General features: G+C 33.3%; 4 protein-coding genes across 8 annotated transcripts; 3 read left to right on the top strand and 1 right to left on the bottom strand.

The window, feature by feature from the left end:
• The first annotated feature begins 12 nt into the window (after positions 1 to 12).
• Positions 13 to 1,850, top strand: LOC105677206 (CDAN1-interacting nuclease 1). 2 transcript variants are annotated; one of them, XM_012375647.2, is made up of 6 exons: positions 13 to 248; positions 403 to 507; positions 644 to 774; positions 856 to 935; positions 1,085 to 1,134; positions 1,311 to 1,850. In XM_012375647.2, the coding sequence occupies exons 1-6, from the start codon at positions 151 to 153 to the stop codon at positions 1,696 to 1,698; spliced, it is 852 nt and encodes a 283-aa protein (XP_012231070.1). In that variant the 5' UTR covers positions 13 to 150; the 3' UTR covers positions 1,699 to 1,850. The 2 variants fall into 2 exon arrangements, with proteins under 2 accessions (XP_012231070.1, XP_012231072.1); XM_012375649.2 differs by having other exon boundaries at positions 40 to 248; positions 441 to 507.
• On the bottom strand, positions 1,699 to 4,527 carry LOC105677205 (protein FAM50 homolog). 2 transcript variants are annotated; one of them, XM_012375646.2, is made up of 5 exons: positions 4,395 to 4,527; positions 3,208 to 3,959; positions 2,586 to 2,740; positions 2,381 to 2,493; positions 1,699 to 2,296 (listed from the first exon to the last, which is right to left on the bottom strand). In XM_012375646.2, the coding sequence occupies exons 2-5, from the start codon at positions 3,884 to 3,886 to the stop codon at positions 2,176 to 2,178; spliced, it is 1,068 nt and encodes a 355-aa protein (XP_012231069.1). In that variant the 5' UTR covers positions 3,887 to 3,959; positions 4,395 to 4,527; the 3' UTR covers positions 1,699 to 2,175. The 2 variants fall into 2 exon arrangements, with proteins under 2 accessions (XP_012231069.1, XP_067204027.1); XM_067347926.1 differs by lacking the exon at positions 4,395 to 4,527 and adding an exon at positions 4,225 to 4,350.
• Positions 4,528 to 4,770: 243 nt separating this feature from the next.
• DppIII (dipeptidyl peptidase 3) lies at positions 4,771 to 8,585 on the top strand. Of its 2 annotated transcripts, none has more exons than XM_012375643.2 (4): positions 4,771 to 4,948; positions 5,761 to 6,058; positions 6,161 to 7,928; positions 8,063 to 8,585. In XM_012375643.2, the coding sequence occupies exons 2-4, from the start codon at positions 5,783 to 5,785 to the stop codon at positions 8,209 to 8,211; spliced, it is 2,193 nt and encodes a 730-aa protein (XP_012231066.1). In that variant the 5' UTR covers positions 4,771 to 4,948; positions 5,761 to 5,782; the 3' UTR covers positions 8,212 to 8,585. The 2 variants fall into 2 exon arrangements, with proteins under 2 accessions (XP_012231066.1, XP_012231065.1); XM_012375642.2 differs by lacking the exon at positions 4,771 to 4,948 and adding an exon at positions 5,050 to 5,328.
• A 117-nt stretch (positions 8,586 to 8,702) lies between these two features.
• Positions 8,703 to 17,080, top strand: PolA2 (DNA polymerase alpha subunit B). 2 transcript variants are annotated; one of them, XM_012375644.2, is made up of 7 exons: positions 8,703 to 8,939; positions 9,406 to 9,634; positions 9,753 to 9,807; positions 14,617 to 14,714; positions 14,926 to 15,705; positions 15,885 to 16,100; positions 16,475 to 17,080. In XM_012375644.2, exons 1-7 carry the CDS (start codon positions 8,861 to 8,863, stop codon positions 16,791 to 16,793), a joined length of 1,776 nt encoding a protein of 591 aa, XP_012231067.1. In that variant the 5' UTR covers positions 8,703 to 8,860; the 3' UTR covers positions 16,794 to 17,080. The 2 variants fall into 2 exon arrangements, with proteins under 2 accessions (XP_012231067.1, XP_012231068.1); XM_012375645.2 differs by lacking the exons at positions 8,703 to 8,939; positions 9,406 to 9,634; positions 9,753 to 9,807 and adding exons at positions 12,270 to 12,966; positions 13,250 to 13,525.
• The last annotated feature ends 199 nt before the right edge of the window (positions 17,081 to 17,279 follow it).

Here is a 17,279-nt window from a genome sequence, read left to right as displayed (position 1 = left end):
GTATATGCATGAGGAAATGAAATGGTCTATAGTGGCATGATTGGTTATATACAATATTACTGTACATTCAATGTTGTCATATCGTGATATTTGTATATATTTAGTTTATCACAATATATTAAGAAATTTGTAATAATTAACGCGTAAATAATGAAAACTGAAGTGTACAATGATATAATAATGACAATTCGTAGTTTTCGAGGTTTGTCAAGAGATTGTGCCAAGATGCTAAAGGAAAAGTACACTAAGTAAGAATTTCTATTAGTATGTTTAATAAACTGAATATAATTGTTAATTAAATTTTTAATTATATAGCGACATTGATCTAAAAAAAATTATTTTTTAATACTGTTAACCATTAAATTATTTTAAATTAATACAAAATATCTCTTATTTATGCAGCATTCTCGCAAGTACATTACATAGCATTTTATCTCTAGAAATACAACAAAAAATGAAAACCAACCATGTAAGATTATTTGGAAACAACAAAAGTTATTATGACAGGTAATTTAGACTTAAGTAATTTGGACAAGATTATCATAGAAGAGATATACAGTGTTAAAGAAGAAAAATATATTTTTAATCTATTCATTGGTATTGTTTTGTTTAATTTTATAGTAATGTTATTTATCAATTTTAGCTATCTAGAGGCAGTTCAGAATGGAGAACCAACAGGTATTTTATTGAGAATGGCGAAAGATATTGATGCTGCACCAGCTTTATTAGCACGTAATGTCTTGGAAAAATACTGTATGCATGATGATGCAAATGGTAATAATTGAAACATACAGAAATAATGAAATAATTTACAAATATCTGTAAGAGCTAAAGATATAACACAAATTATTTCAGTTTCAAAAAATATAATCTCCAAGTTGTTCAAAGATACCACACTGATTGGAGATAAGGATCTTGCATACGAAATTTATTTGGTAATTAATTGAAGAAAATTATATACAAAGAGTAAAACTTTTTAGCAAATCTAATTCAACATATTTAATTACAATACAAATTATTAACATTAAACACATTTAAAAGAAAATTTTTCTAAAAAATTTATGATTTAATTTTTTTCTTACAGTGCATATTGTATGATGATCTGTATGGGCCAATAGCTGATTCAATGGGAATGTAAATATTATTGTATTTGTTAACAATTATTAACTTTAAGAAAAATGAAATCCATTTTCATATTTTTTTGTGATAAGAAATTACGATAAAATTACTTGTATGAGTTACTATAGAAGTTTATTAGTTTAGATACAATAGACTCATAAATTATAATAGAAAATTGTTTTTTTTTTCAGTTGCATAGGGCAAGAATACGAAATCAAACTGCAAGATAATCTAATACGAAGAAATATTGCATTTCGAAACGAAGAACAATTACGATTACGAGGATATGACAAGACTCCGGACATTAAGTTAGAAGTGCCGATCGCAGTGAATGGTTATGTGATAAACTGGATTGAATCTAAGGCACGATTCGGTAATACAGAGGTTCATCAAAAGTATATGAGAGAACAGTTCTTAAGTTATTGGAACAGATTTGGATCTGGATTGGTTATTTATTGGTTTGGATATCTTGAGAGCTTGAACAAATCGAGTGAGAAAAAATTCATTATAATGGATCATTTTCCAGAGAATATTACGTATATGGATCCTGCTTGTATCAAGCCCACAAATAGTACATGATTCTGGTTGAACATAATTGTATTTATACATTTTGTACAGTTTTTACTGATGATAATACACTTGAATTGTAAATAGATTTTTCAATAATATCTACTATAAATTAATGTTATACTATTGTCGATAAATGGATAATGAAATCACAATAAAATATTCACATTTTCTTTTTTTTTACATAAAACCTCAAATCCTCTTTTTACATTTAATAATATGTATCATAGTCGAATAAATGAGTAGACAGCAAAATGATATAATTATAAAAATTACTAATACATCTATGTATCTATATACATATATTACAATGTTAATGTTAAATTATATGACAAAACAAAGAACATCAGATTTAGCATCAGATGCTAGCAGTTATGAAATTGACGTTTTACTCAATAATATGTCTGTTTAAATCCAAATTCTTGAATAGAAAAGCATATAATAAATATTACTTTTGTCTGATATCGGATAATATTGAAACTAAGCTTATCAGATTTTATCTTTTTTTCTATTTTTATCGGACACTGTGTACTTATCATAACTTTTTGTAGGGTCAAAGGGTTCCCATCTACTTGCTGGAAAAATGTGTTTATTCCTTTCGTACCATGACCTAAAGGCATAAAGAAGATATGTTAAGACATGAAAGAAAATAAGAACAAAGATGCAATTGGATTATTTTTTTAATAATAAATACCTTAGTAAAACTTTCCCAGCGTGTGATTCTTCAGTTTCAACAGAAGCATCATGCATAACTCGAATGTCGTCGTGAACATCAAATGTAAACAAAGGTCCACTCTTTCCTCGTGCCTAATCATATTATATACGTTAAAATAAGATTCAAGCATTGTAATAGCATATTAATATTGATAAATATATCTAAATAGATCTAAATATCTTACCTTAGTTACGATAAAATCATAGAATGTATAATGATGGGGTAGTATAAGATCTTCCTTAACATACATTAATTGATCTGCCATTACTGTTTTAAGCTCGCTAAATTCACGCCTCAAAACTTCCAAACATCTTTGAAGAAGCTGATAAATGGAATTACCTATAGCAGAAATAAAAAGTTAGTAAATTTATATTTAGTAAAATTATTATATAACACATTATATGCTTAAAAATCTGCATATGTTGAAGCTAAAATATAAAATTTTTATGTCAATTTATACCAGTGCTCAGAATACAGGACAGACATTTTAATTTAATTATATACTAATAATCATTTATTATAAAAACAGAAATTATTTCTGTAGTGAGGAAAATATTAATAATATCATAAAAGATACAGGTCCTAGCTGCTTATCTCTTATACAATAGACGTTCCTGATTTAAAACATTAGACGCGCTGTCGGCGCAGCATCTGCTTGAGCGTCGAGCGGTAGTGGGGGAATAGGAGGCGTCGTCTCGGAAATTGGTTCAAAATGAGCAACTAATTCCAAGCACTGGTCTGTACATTGCTTGTATCACTTTTATATATGCCTTGTTTTAATAATAACTTGGTATTAAAGTATTTACCTTTCTTCATTATAACACTTCTACGATGGCCAGATCCATCCCAATAGCTGAATGTGATTTCAATCTCTTCTTCCTTTAGTGCATTCTGTTTTCTAGCCCATTCTTGCCTCAATTCTTCTCTAAGCTTATTTTCCTCCTCCTCTCTTTCTCTATCTGGTAAGAAACTTGTATCTACATCTGGATTCTTTTTTATTTTTTTAATTACATGTTTGTAACAATGCACATTTTCTGATTTCCCTATGCTGTCATCGTCAGAAATCTCAGCTTCTTCTTTCTCTTCTTCATCTTCATCTTCATCTTCATCTTCATCTAAATTAAAAGACAAAGCTTGAATTTGTCTTTTTTGTTTGTTCTTCTCTGCTTGTTTAGCAGCTAATGCCCTTTCCTTCTCTTGTTCTTTTTCTCGTTCCTTTTGAGCAAGTTTTCTTTCACGTTCTTTCACTATATTTTCTTGCTTGGCTTTCATTTCATTCAGTGTAACTAAACCAATTGTGGAAGTCTTTAATTGCTGTTCCACTGCATTATAATGAGTTGCAAATTTATTCTCTATATTATGAATCTTCAAGTCATCTTCAATTTTCTTTTTCCGCAATTCTATCTCTTGCTGTGCAATTTCTCTCTTCTTCATCAATTGCATTGCTCGGCCAGCTTCACTGGCTGCTCCTTTGTAGTGTGCCATATTTTAATCAATTACTGTTACAAACAGTATACAAGTCACTTAAAATCCACTGAATTCGTTATGAATATAAATTCTAAAAAAATAAAAAGCATAAATTTAATACTATTATTTTAAAATTTGATGTAATAGATATTATAACTAAACAAATAAACATTTTTCATTTCATCAAGATTTTCTTATTTGATTTTTATTCAAATTTAAATAAATCGTTATCGGATTATAAAAGGATAATGTATATTAATTATATTACAGTTACTATACAGTTACAGTTATTATACCGTTATGCATTTCTAAAATGTTCTCGAAAGCTGTATTGGCTTGCCGACAAATTTTCTAACCTCAAAAGACAAATCCAATTTTCTTTTTCAACCAAGCTCAACTTTTAATTTTTCAAACTTTGTTTTACATATAAAAAAGTCTTAAATGCGTTTTTATGCAAACTTTGAAATAAAAAAGATATTTTAAATATTTTCTTAAATCTTTTACTAATTTATTTCTTTCCACTTACCAACTACTCCATCAACAGCCTAAAGCCTAAATGTTCCTTGTTGCGTGACAAGCGTTACCTAGCGTTACCGCGTCCTGTACAGGGGTGCGTTCAAAAACTACACCTAGAGTGAAAGTCTCTATGTTTATTGTCTATAGTATACGTTACGTATACTATAGATAATAGACAAAGACTTTCCCCCGAGTGTAGTTTCTGAATGCACCGGGTGCGGACTTCTGTTTATAGGAGCAATAATAGTGAAAAAAAGTATACGCCTAAGGAAATTATCCAATCAAATACAAGTTTACATTAAGCACATAACTGCATGTGCATTATACGGTTATGCAAGTTTCTATGAATATTCCTTTACCTCTGGACGGTCTTGATTTAGAAAAATAGTAGATATACGTTCTGTCGAAAAGTGTCCACTTAGTAACAGGTGATTTATGATATCGGTGCTCCAATATTTTAGAATTTATCTTATCTTTTTCGATCTGTACTGAGATAAAGATTTTTTGCTAAAGCTCTTCGTCTTCTTCGATTATTTTTGTGTAGTCTTGCTTCTACTAGATTCGGTAAGCAAACGATTTAAAATTTGTCAGAATTATTCTTAACTACATTTTTATGCCAACTAGTAGTGAATTTGTAAAGCTCAAAACCGCCCATAAAATTCATTATACAAAAGGCGTGAACAAGACTGTTTATCATTCATTTGGAGTCATATTGTCACATGTCTAATATCACAACTAATTGCTCGTAACTTTTAGCGTAAATGCTCATTAAATATGTTCAGGTCGCAAGTTTTAAATACATCCAAATTAATTACCGCTAATTGTAGAAAATCGCATTTCTTGCTTCCATGTGTTGCGAAGGTTGCTCGTAAAGCGAATTATATAAATACTGTTGTATGCTCAAGTAGACAAATCGAAAGTTTAAGTGGGAAACTTTTTTCGTGGTGCGTTATAAAAAGCATAATTTTTTTAGTATATTTATTCATAAAATATATTGCGTTTTTAATAATAACATATTTTAATGTAGAAAATTAAAATTCTTGATAAATTACATTTTTGATAAGTTTATTAATTAATTTTTCATAATTTAATGCAAAAATAGCTTAGTCATTTGCTGTCTTTTATTGCTAAAAATACATTCTCTATGCTTATAGTATAGAATTCTGATCTCAATCAGTGTTTGATTTTTGTCAAAAAAATTGGTAACAAAAGACTTTTTTTAAAAATAAAATTAATATAAGTGCATTTATTTTTTAAAAAGCAGTATTTGTCGCTCATTATAGATATATTTAAATAATATACTTATTAATAATATACTTTGTACTTTAAACTTGGCATATATAACTAACTTCAAGTTTATGATTTATTTGTTTTAGTGTAAATCAGAGGAACTCAACAATGAGTGTCGACATCTCTTTATACACATTACCCAACAATCAACCTATTGTTGCATTAGAATGCGATACTGCCTTTAAAGCTTTGACGCAGAAGGAGAAACTATATGCTCATTACTTGAGTCAAGCAGCATGGAATGGAGGATTGATCGTATTGGTACAAACATCGCCAGAATCACCATTGATATTTGCATTGTTACATAAAATATATCTTGCCGAATCTGTTGATGAATTGAGAGCTGCCGCAACACGTGCCAATATTAGTGAAGATGAATTCACGGTAAAGAGTTCTCTCTCAGTATATTTTTCTTATGTTGCTTTGTTTTACAGATTATTAAATGTATACACATGTAATGATAAAATATTTTTTCTTTTTTTCTAGGCTTTCTTAGTTTATAGCTGTGGAGTATTCTCAAATGCAGGAAATTACAAAGCTATGGGTGATACAAAAATTATTCCACTTTTACCCAAAAATGCATTTGAGACAATAATGAAGGCTTCAAAAGCCTATAAGGATAATCCTACGGAAATTAAAAATCTGTGGGACAATATATCGAACGCCCTATATTCCTTAGATGGCAAGTTGAAATCACTAGGATTAGGCGACAAAGGTATCACAACTTATTTCTCTGCAAACTGTACCAAAGAAGATGCGGATAGAGTTAACGCATTTATGGAATATAAAGGACTGGAATCCTATAACGCAAGGTGTTTCAAGACCACGGTGCACAATCCTGAGAATAATAGTAATATTGATGTGTACGAAATTAGACTGGCATCTCTGGAGACTTCTGACGATCCTAAAATCACTTCCTCGGAGGAAACATACAAAGATGCTAAATTTAAAATTACAAGAGGAGATTACAGCAAACTTATGGTGCCAGTTGTGGAGAATCTACAGAAAGCCAAGGAATATGCATCTAACCAAACTGAAAAGGATATGCTAGATAAATACATTGATCATTTTAGAACAGGATCTTTAGACGACCACAGGAACGGTTCTCGTCTTTGGATAAAGGACAAAGGCCCAGCTATCGAGACTTACATCGGCTTTATCGAGACATATAGAGACCCAGCGGGTCAACGAGGTGAGTTCGAAGGCTTTGTCGCGATGGTAAATAGAGAAATGTCCGAAAAATTCGCCACGTTGGTCAACAGAGCCGAAGAATTTATTCCACTGCTGCCGTGGAACAAAGATTTCGAGAAAGATGTATTTTTGAGACCGGATTTTACTTCTTTGGATGTTTTAACATTCGCGGGCTCTGGCATTCCATCGGGGATAAATATTCCGAATTACGACGAGATCAGGCAGTCCGAGGGCTTTAAAAATGTATCTTTGGGAAACGTTATACCTGCGCATATGAAGGACATTCACTCGATTGCATTTTTGTCTGAAAGCGATCAGGCGCTTATGAATTCTTACAGGATACCTAGCTTTGAGGTGCAAGTTGGTTTGCACGAGCTTCTCGGTCACGGTACCGGTAAATTATTTAAGCAAATAGATTCAGATAGCTACAACTTTGATCGCGACAAGGTGAAGAATCCTCTAACCAAAGGTAGCATAAATAAGTTCTTTTTGAAAGGAGAAACTTACGACTCCAAATTTGGCACCATGGGATCCTCATACGAGGAGTGCAGGGCGGAAGCGGTTGGTCTTTACTTAAGCTTGAACAGAGAAGTGCTGAGTATATTTGCTCATAGAGAACAGCAAGCGGATAACATAATTTATGTGAATTGGTTGTCTCTGCTGTGGTCCGGTTTTGCGAAAGCGCTTGAAATGTATCAGCCGGCCACGAAGACTTGGTTGCAAGCTCACGCACAAGCGCGCTACGTTTTGCTGAGAGTATGCCTAGAAGCAGGCGAGGACTTTGTCAAGATTGTCGAAATTGAAAAAGAGAAAGATAAGGATCTTATAATGCAAGTCGATCGAGATAAAATCTTCACAGTTGGCAAAAGGGCTATCGGTGATTTCCTCTTGAAGTTGCAAGTTTACAAGAGTATGGGAGACATTGAATTGGCCAAGGCAATGTATGATAGATACAGCGAAGTGTCCGACAATGGAGAATATCCATGGCTTCGCTGGAGAGACATTGTCTTATCACGCAAGGAGCCAAGAAAAATCTTTGTTCAGTCAAATACATTCGTTGACGGTTCGTATTAGAAAAGAATTTATATGCTTTTTACACATTTTTGTGCTGTTCTATTTATGTTATCTAAAAATTTACCATAGAATTTTTTATAAGCGGATTCTTTTGTAAACTTTATTTTCTTCCATTTGTTTCAGATTCTAATAATGTGATATTAAAGAATTATGAGTCATCGTTCACAGGACTTATTCAATCATGGGTAGAGAGATTCCCAAGTGCGGACACATCTCAAACGTTGATAGAGCTTTGGAACAAAGATAAGCATTATTTTACCACAAACAATTAATCACAAGTATTACATTTCGATTATTTTCTGAATATAGAATAACAAAGGTAGAGGTTTTAAGATATGTACGTGCAATAGTCTAACTTTTATAAAAGTGTATGATTGATCATATTATAGATACAACTAATCATCTTCTGATTTGAAAAAATTAATGGCTGAATGTTTTGTCTAATTTTAATTTGTATTTTTCTAATATGAAGTTCACATACAATTTATACAAAACTAGGATAGTTATGTTTAACGCAAAGTGTACAGAGAGAATACGAGAAAATGCGTTTAATATTGGAAATATCGAGCTTGTATGGAATATGAAAACAATTGTATGTTATCAGAGTATAAAACTATTCTACAAATATAAGTTTAGATATTTGTAAGTATGATTGTATTTATTTCTTTTGTGGCGTTTTCACATTCTTGGGATGCACGAGCAGAAGGAAATGACGTGCGTTTTAGATAACCAATCAATTTTCTAATAAGCTAGTGATAAATGGCGCTAGAAGGCTAATAGATGGCGTCTTACACGCGAACTTCCTAACATAAGTGGATTTATCATCTATGTATGCATATGTCTATGGTTCAAACATGCAATAAGTTTTGGCGGCAAACAGCAAGAAACAAGTGTTGACAATTATATATAAAAACATATAAAATGGAAAGAAGAGAATCTTTATCGAAGTTATTTCAGGATTTAGGGTGTAAAGTCGAAAGTGATGCCGTTCTCGATAAATGTGAGCCCTCCTTTGATTTTATTAATCCTAAAAATATCGAGTTTTTTTCTTGAAATCATGATCTCATTTCATCTTGACGTTATTGTAAGAAAACAACATAACATAAAACTTGTTAAAAATTAAATGTCAGTTCTGTATTAAAGATAGAATCGTAATGTTAGATGACCAAATAAATATAGAGAACAGAAATTTTATGATTGGATTATGAAGTAAATGGCTTTATTGTCGGCTATGTGCTCGCATAACCTTACTTTTGAAATCGAGGAAGCTTTTATCAATTTGCCATAGAACTAAAAAGATTTAAGAAATAATGTGCTAGTTTTTTCAACAACAATAATTTTAGTCGTAATTGAAATTATTTTTTTTATTTTATATTTTTATTTCAATTTTTTAAAAAGACAAAAATTGATTAAAACATTATTCATGTTGTTTAGCTTTTATTAACCATCTTATTAATTATATACAGGTTTTGAGTTTTGTGAATCTTACAATGTGGATGTGGAAAAGCTTACAGAATTGTGGCTCACATTTTGTGTCAATAATAATAATGACATTGATCCCACTCTTCACAATCTCATCAAGATGGAAAATGCAGTATTAAAAAAAGATTACAAATTGAGTGATTTAAGTACAGAAAATAATGTGAAACAAGAACAAAATATAATAGATGAACATTTTATCGAAAATATAACTAGGTATCCTTTAATATCTTTTGAAATTATCATAATTTTAACATATATATGGAGAATATTAAAATTAGCTTGAGATCTTTAATTTAAATATGATACCTTACATAAATGTAAATATTTATAGTGAAAATGATGATGTGCTTAGCATGTATGGCTGTGCTGAAACTGTACCACCAAAAGTGAGTTTTTACATTATTTTTATATAGAATACATTTTCAATTAAAACTTTTAATTCTGTGTTGATGTAACCATTTCATTAAATCATTATCTTATGAGTTTTATTTTAAGATACACATAGCATACACTTAATTTTGCTTTTATAATATAATTTGCTTATAAACATGATATTTGCAGATATATTATTTTGTTTGAAAGAACTTATTTTCAAATTATTGTAACATTTAATATTTTTATAGTAAATTAGCTTTCTATTTGTATCGTGTAATTTTTGCTTTTTAAGAACATAAGTTTAATATAATTTAGAAACAAGTCTTTAATTGGATGATTTAATGGAATAATGGTTTAACTGATTTCTTTAAAAATTTGAAAAAATGACTTGTAGATTCATTTCTTCATCTTTTTAAGAAAAATATATTTAGTTATTAATTATATTTTGGAAAATATTTTATTTTAAGAATTTTAACACAAAGAACATATACATATGTTTGTGTATTATAATATTTTTAGAAACTTTAAAAAATTTTTTTATATGAAAAATACTTATGGAAGTGAAACAGCATTGTCAGAATGATATAGCGGTTTTATAATTGTGTAGTTATGTTAGTATGTACAGATTTCTGTTTTTAAAAGAAGTCTTTTCTTCTTTTGAAGTCTTTTCTTCTAGATTTCTTTGAAAAAAAATCTCAAAAGAAAAGGAGATTTCTGTATATACCTTTATACCATTTTGGCATGTCTCGTCATTGTGTGTAATCTGTAGGATGCTGATGCCTTTGTACTTTGTTTCTACCAATGTATTGTGAATTTTTGAGAGTGTATTTGTTCTTCCTAAAATATCGTATTATATTTTTATGTCTATGAAGTTTTACGTTGCTCACATTGAAAATTTACAAGATTAGAGAAGTTAGAAAGTTTTGGAACGCATAGCTCACTCAGCAGGTAAATGATTTCTCGTTTCTCAGCGAGAGGAACGTAAAAAATATCGTTACAAGATCTCGCGTGAAGGCACCGTAATTCCCGCCAGAAAAATCGGTCAGGTAGATTACCCCGCCGCGTCATCCCGCTCTTTCTCTTCCATGAAGGATACTCCGCTGGGATCGGGACGGGGGAGAGGGCAACTCGTTTCTATTGGTGGAACGAAGACAGCGCGTTGTTCCAGCAGTGAGGGAGAGGGTCCCCTTCTCCCTCCTCTATCTCTCCGTGAGAGCTAAACAGATTTCTTTCGAAGGGCACAATTTCAGTTTTCAAGGACTCCGGTATAATGTGGTTGTCTCGTCATTTGCGTTCGTGTTCATGCGTGTCTCTTCGGCATGGACAAAGTTTCGCACGATCCTCATTCGCATTTCATTCTCCAGTTAACATTTTATTTAGTCAATTTACCTCGCGATTATATTCGTATCGTTATAGTGCTGTTCGGTTCGGTATCTTGATGGCGTCGCCAACGCGACGCCACCACCATCGGCGTCTGACAGCACGTCTCACGATTAGGCGCGTCGCGAGTGAAATTCCTTTCCAGTTATGCTTTGTAAAATTTTAAAGCGATTAGAATCGGCTCGTGATGGCGCAGTTCGCGAAAAAATTTCTGTCGACGAGTACGTTGCCCGTGTGTCAGAAATTTCAACGATTATGTGGTTGCGGTGAGGAACACCGAGAGAAGAAGCGGCATCGTTGACGGCCATGATGAATTCCGGCGCGAGCAAAACTCGCGAACGCAAGTAGTCCTGCGAATCGCACGACGGCATGTTAAGTAGCATTTCTCCACGGAGAAATCCACGGCGTAATCGCGGAAGCGGAAACTAGAAAATCGATCCGGCGATTAACCTCGCTTTCGTGATCGCGCGAACACGCGCACACGCATGCGCAGTCATGGGAAAAGGAAGCGCGCCTCGCGTACATGAGTGCGTCGACCGTTTGTTCGTTGAATCCTGTTGATCGCGCACCGCCTGTTGCTGCGACCTGTTGCGTCGACGCTGAGTACACTGGTTTTTCGATACGATACTTCGGCTTTATTTCAAAATTCACCGATAATATTGAAAACCTATAATATACATAACGTGAATTATAGATTTTCAGTACAAGTAGTAAATATTGAAATCCAACCTTTGTGATTTTTTTTATTTGTTTTTGTTAAGTTGGTTTTGTAAGATCAATTTGATTATAAAAACTATAGAAAATAATTAATCCTTTAGCTGTGACTGTTTTTTTCTATGGAAAAAGTTCGTATAATCATGAAATTTGGACGAACAATTTAAATTTTGGCGGCTTTAAAGATTGCAAATAAATAAAAATATTTCTAGCATTAAATACATTGCAGCCAACATTTAAAACATAACCTCAATTAATTTATAACATTTTAAAAACATAACCTCAATTGATTTATTGGCAACAAAATTTGCATTAATTATTCGACGCTGATCCTTTAAACTTGTAAGTTTAATTTTATTATCTTATAACATTTATTTGTGTGTGTTTCTTTTGTCAATGCTTCAAATTTACAGATACACATAATTCTATTCTTGATTTTATTTCTCTTCAGCGCACGTCCTATTTTATAAAATTTGTAAGAAAAAAAGCAAATCGTTAACGTTTGATCGCTTCAATAAATCGACATTTAAGGATCAGATTTTCCAGCGGGCCTTTCACTAGTGACGTAGAAACTGCTGGCTTTCCGTCCGTTCACTATCGCGCGCGTGAAACTTTCTCTCTGATCGCTCGTTGAGAATCGTTGACGCGCGTTCCCGCCGATAAGCGATGCGAATAACTCGTGTCTAGCGATATCGCGTTCGACCGGCGGGCTCCTCGTGCGCGCGCTCGTTGGTGTCTCTCTACCAATTAAGCACAATTGAACAACAACTGTTCCAATCTCTTCCCTCGCCCGCACGGCTTTCGGCCCGTCGCGCATTTCTTTCATCTTCGTTCTTTTGTGCTGTTACGCCGCGTGACTCAGACGAGATCGATGGAATTCCGAACGAACGGTCGATCGTAACTTCGGTTCGACGTAATCGGTCAATGTTGAGAACATATATTTTCGTCGAAGAGCAAGAGCTCGAAATATATCAAGGATAATCGGGGTTTTGGAAAGAACTCGGAGTGAGATGAAGAAAATGGAAGACGTTGCCGTGTAATCGGTGTTAGAATGATCGAGACTCTTTTCTTATCTCGTAAGTAATTTCCATGGATTTACTTCTACAAAGAATGTCATAAGTGGAGTAGCTTTTTTTTATCTATTTAAATTTTTTCTTTCCAGAAGTTGAAATAATATTAGTTTTCAAGTCAATTTAATTTAGAAATAAAAAATTGGATATTTCTTAAGGATTTTTCAGAAACTAAATATTTTTTATTCAGATTCAAAAATATATAAACGTTACAGAACGAGGATAATATCTTTTTACCAGCATTTATACTTAAAGTTCTAATAACTTACTTTCACTTTTATTTTATTAGGGATAAACATATGAAGGTGATCTGTTAAATAGAAGTCTCAACCGTTCTACACATCTGTTATACACAAGTTTTCGCTTTGTCCTAGCACGAGGACACGCTGTTTTTCTATTGTATTGATTTATCGGACATCCTTGAGAGCGTCTTTGTGTTTTGCTAGAGAAACTGAAAATGTGTTTTTGCCGGTCCAAATCTCAGTCGGGAACCAAAAGCTTAATAACACTCGGTGCGAAACCTTCACGGTTCGTTGCGTATCCAACGAGAGAAAGAGGAGGAGAGGTATGTCACGTGCGAAGGAGCGTTACTCGTAGCGTATGCTGCGACTGTCAGGCATGCGTCAAAGCGTTTCGAGATTTCGAATACGGGCCCTCGACCGGCGACTGGATTGAATAGGATGGCATCGAACGCGAACAAGCACGACTGTCTCTGAACTTGATTGAAATAATACGTAATAAAGCAAGCGTTAAGAGCGGACAGGTTAATCGCAGTTGACCTTTCTATAGCCAGCAACCGAGCGACTACTCAACGCCGTTCATCGCAGTTTCCTCCTTGCATCCGCGTGTATATACGCGCTAGAAGCGAAGATGTGCGTTTGTGAAATCAGCCCGGAGGAAGCAGAGAAGAGAGAAAGAGAGACCCAACTGTGGACGATCCTTTCCGAATTTGCCTAATGAGTGGCGACCTAGTGCACGGTCAATATAGTTGTGACTAGATCCACACTCATTAAGCACGTTCGAGCACATCGCAGCCACGTAGAATGATCGCCGAAAATGATAGAAGCTGTCCACGTCGATTACCGTTCTCGATTCGAGTTGACAAATACGTTCATTCGTATTTTTCGATTTTTCACAATCCCATATCATGGTCAAATAACGCTCTAACTTGGATAAATTAAGGATCTTTTTCTTTGAAGACGAATCTCGAAACGAGAATTGCGGATATGTTTGATCAACCAGTGTCGATTTAATATTTGAAGTGACGAGTTATAGACGGAGGGAAAAATTCCATAGACGAGTATGATCATGGTGCACGTGCATCATTTCGTGACTAGATACATACTCGTCTACGGCAATCTGTCTTGATATCGAAAGCGCTTCGAGTATATATAACTGTGTGTATCATATTGAAACATGTATTTCAAATTAACATTTCAGGCAAAGCTTGTATGCGTCCGTGTAAATGTATTTCATAACTTTGTACCGATTCATCTTTATTTCGTAAAAATGTAGAGATAAGATGATTTGAAAATAAGTTTTTTAATTAAATATTCATGTGTGCTTGTTGATTTGATTTGCATAATATTAGCGGCTGATGTAAATTTGTTGTGCGATTGAAACACGTAATGTTTATTTCTTTATTTCTCGTTCTAGCGTGCAAAAAGAACTCCGGATGTAGAAGTTGTCGTGGACGCTCTGGCCGGTAAAACGAGAACTGCGGAATTTTCACAAGCTAGCTACGCTGAGAGCTCGTAAGCAAATTTTTTGAGTAGGTTTAAATCTGTGATGACTGCATAATACTCCAAATATAATGAAACAAATAATAAATTGAATTAATGAAGTAAAAAATTACACCTGATATTTATATTTAAATAAAGTATATTTGTTTTTCTAAAAATTGAACGCATTTCACATTGTGAACCGTCATGATTTTTACAAAATGGGCTCTGTTGTCACTTTCAGAAGCACACAGAGTCAGCGCAACGTAACTGATAAAGGAAAAATTCTACTTTCCGTGGGCGAGACCGTCGCGTCTTGGAAGAGAACGGGAGATTACAATGTCGAAGTCACGAAGTCCGACGAACCGCATGTCCCCAGCGATGCCAAATACATGTACGAGATCCTGTCGAAGCAAGGACACCTTCTCACATTTGTATGCGGAAGTTTGGGCAGTAGGTTATTCAAGACGTGGTCGGCGGCGACCGACAACACCACTGAGCTGCGTTACGTGAAGAACGTGCGAAGTGTGAATCAAACGTACTTCCGCACGTTCGGTCGCATCAGTACGAAGAAGGAATCCGCGAACACGGTGATGCTGGAGGGTTGTACAAGACGGAAAGGTGTCTCGGCGGCCGACTCGATCGAGCTGGATTTCCGCAATTTAAAGCAATACTCTGTGTTCTCCGGTCAGATTGTCGCGGTCGAGGCGATCAATCCAGTGGGCGATGCTTTATACGTGAAGGAAATATTTGCAAAGGCATACGCACCAGTTGCATCGGCGCCTAGAATCGAATCGAGGCTCAACATCTTCGTCGCGGCGGGTCCTTTTACTGCATCTAACAATATGCATTATCAGCCGCTGTGGGATTTGATGGAGAAAGTTGCGTCAGAGGAACCACATGTCTTGATACTCATCGGGCCTTTCCTCGAGTACACACATTCCGAAATACAGGACAATCTTATCAAGGACACGCATCAGGAACTTTTCGAAAAGATTCTTACCAGAATAATGGAATCGACAAGGTAATATACGAAACATGTTTAGATTTGATTTTGCTTTCTAATTGCGCAGTCTTTAATTATTTTCAAGTTGATTTTTTTCTTTTTCAAACTGCATAATTATTGATTAATATTTATGTAAAAAATAAATTAGTTTAATTAATTTTGTTTTTATTACTCTAACATGCATTGAAATATTACAGGAAGAACACGCAGGTCGTGTTGATAGCTTCTAATCGCGACGCGCACCATGAACCTATCTTTCCAACTCCTCAGTACACAGTTTTTAATCGAAAACTTTTACAAAATTATCCAAACCTAAAACTAATGCCGGATCCTTGTATACTGGATGTCGCTGATTTAAAAATCGGGATTACTTCAGTCGACGTTATCAAACATATCGGGAAGGAAGAGATATCGTAAGTATGCCTCTAGTTTACAGAACATAACGATTTCAAATAGTCTTTCGTCAACGTATATTTTTTTTCCAATTGTTTCTTTTTCAACTTATAATGCTTCATTATAGAAGATGTTTTAAATAAATCAAAATTTTTTTAATTGCAAATTTCTTAATTCTAAAAAAAATTTATTGTAATGAAAATTGAAGTATTAATAATTTTTTAAGTTTTATAAGTTATTGAAGATTACAGTTTTTTTTATTTTCTAATTGTTAACATGAATCACAATTTATTCTTCGGTCACTATAATTATATTATAGTATTGATATTGCTATATATTTTATTTGGACGATATATATATATTTTTTTTAATAAAAAATAAATGTTATTTTCAGGAATATATCAGGTATGGACAGACTTAGTCGCTTAGCTGATCATGTACTCGCGCAAACGTGTTTCTATCCCGTATATCCTCCGTTCGAGGACCTGAATGTGGACACGGAATTATGGGAAAGATATGCGTTTTTCGACCAGCAACCGCACTTGTTAATTTTACCGTCCGACATGCGAAGTTATTGCAAAGTAATCAACGAGTGCGTGACTCTGAATCCGGAACGCATGCACAAGCATGCGTATGCCAAGTTGGGTGTGAAACCGGCTCTTGACGGTAAATGGAGATCCGATAATATCTCGTGCGAAATTGTCAAAGTCTGATAGCTTTAACATACACTCGAAAACAGCATGTCGAACGGATTATTTGTTCTTAATTGAAGGATTCAGTGCAATAATGGTCTTGTATTTTTATAAGAGAATTTTTATTCCTTCAAAAATTCGAAAAATATTAAAGATCTTTGTTTTCCAGATTAATTTTTTCAAGTTTTTGATGGGCATTTTTGTACTGAATTCTTAAATTGTTGATTAATAAAGATGCCTAATTACCTAAAAAAAATATATATATGTAATTTTAATAATCATATATTTATGTATATATGTGAAGTATAGTAAGATTTGTCTTTTTTTTTCTCCTACAGCATATATGTTTAGTTATACGAGATATTCTGTATCAATCAAATTTTTTTATCATATTTCTAAGCCGATATTTTATTATTTTTATATTTTAGAAATTAGAAATATTGAATATTTTTTTGAGATTTTATGAACTATTGAAGATCAGTTTTTTCAGACTATTTTTTAATTTGT

This window comes from Linepithema humile, chromosome 1 (assembly GCF_040581485.1).
Source record: "Linepithema humile isolate Giens D197 chromosome 1, Lhum_UNIL_v1.0, whole genome shotgun sequence".
Classification (NCBI taxonomy): domain Eukaryota; kingdom Metazoa; phylum Arthropoda; class Insecta; order Hymenoptera; family Formicidae; genus Linepithema; species Linepithema humile.
The sequence above is the reverse complement of the archived record's forward strand: the minus strand, read 5'-3'. Positions and strand labels throughout refer to the sequence as shown.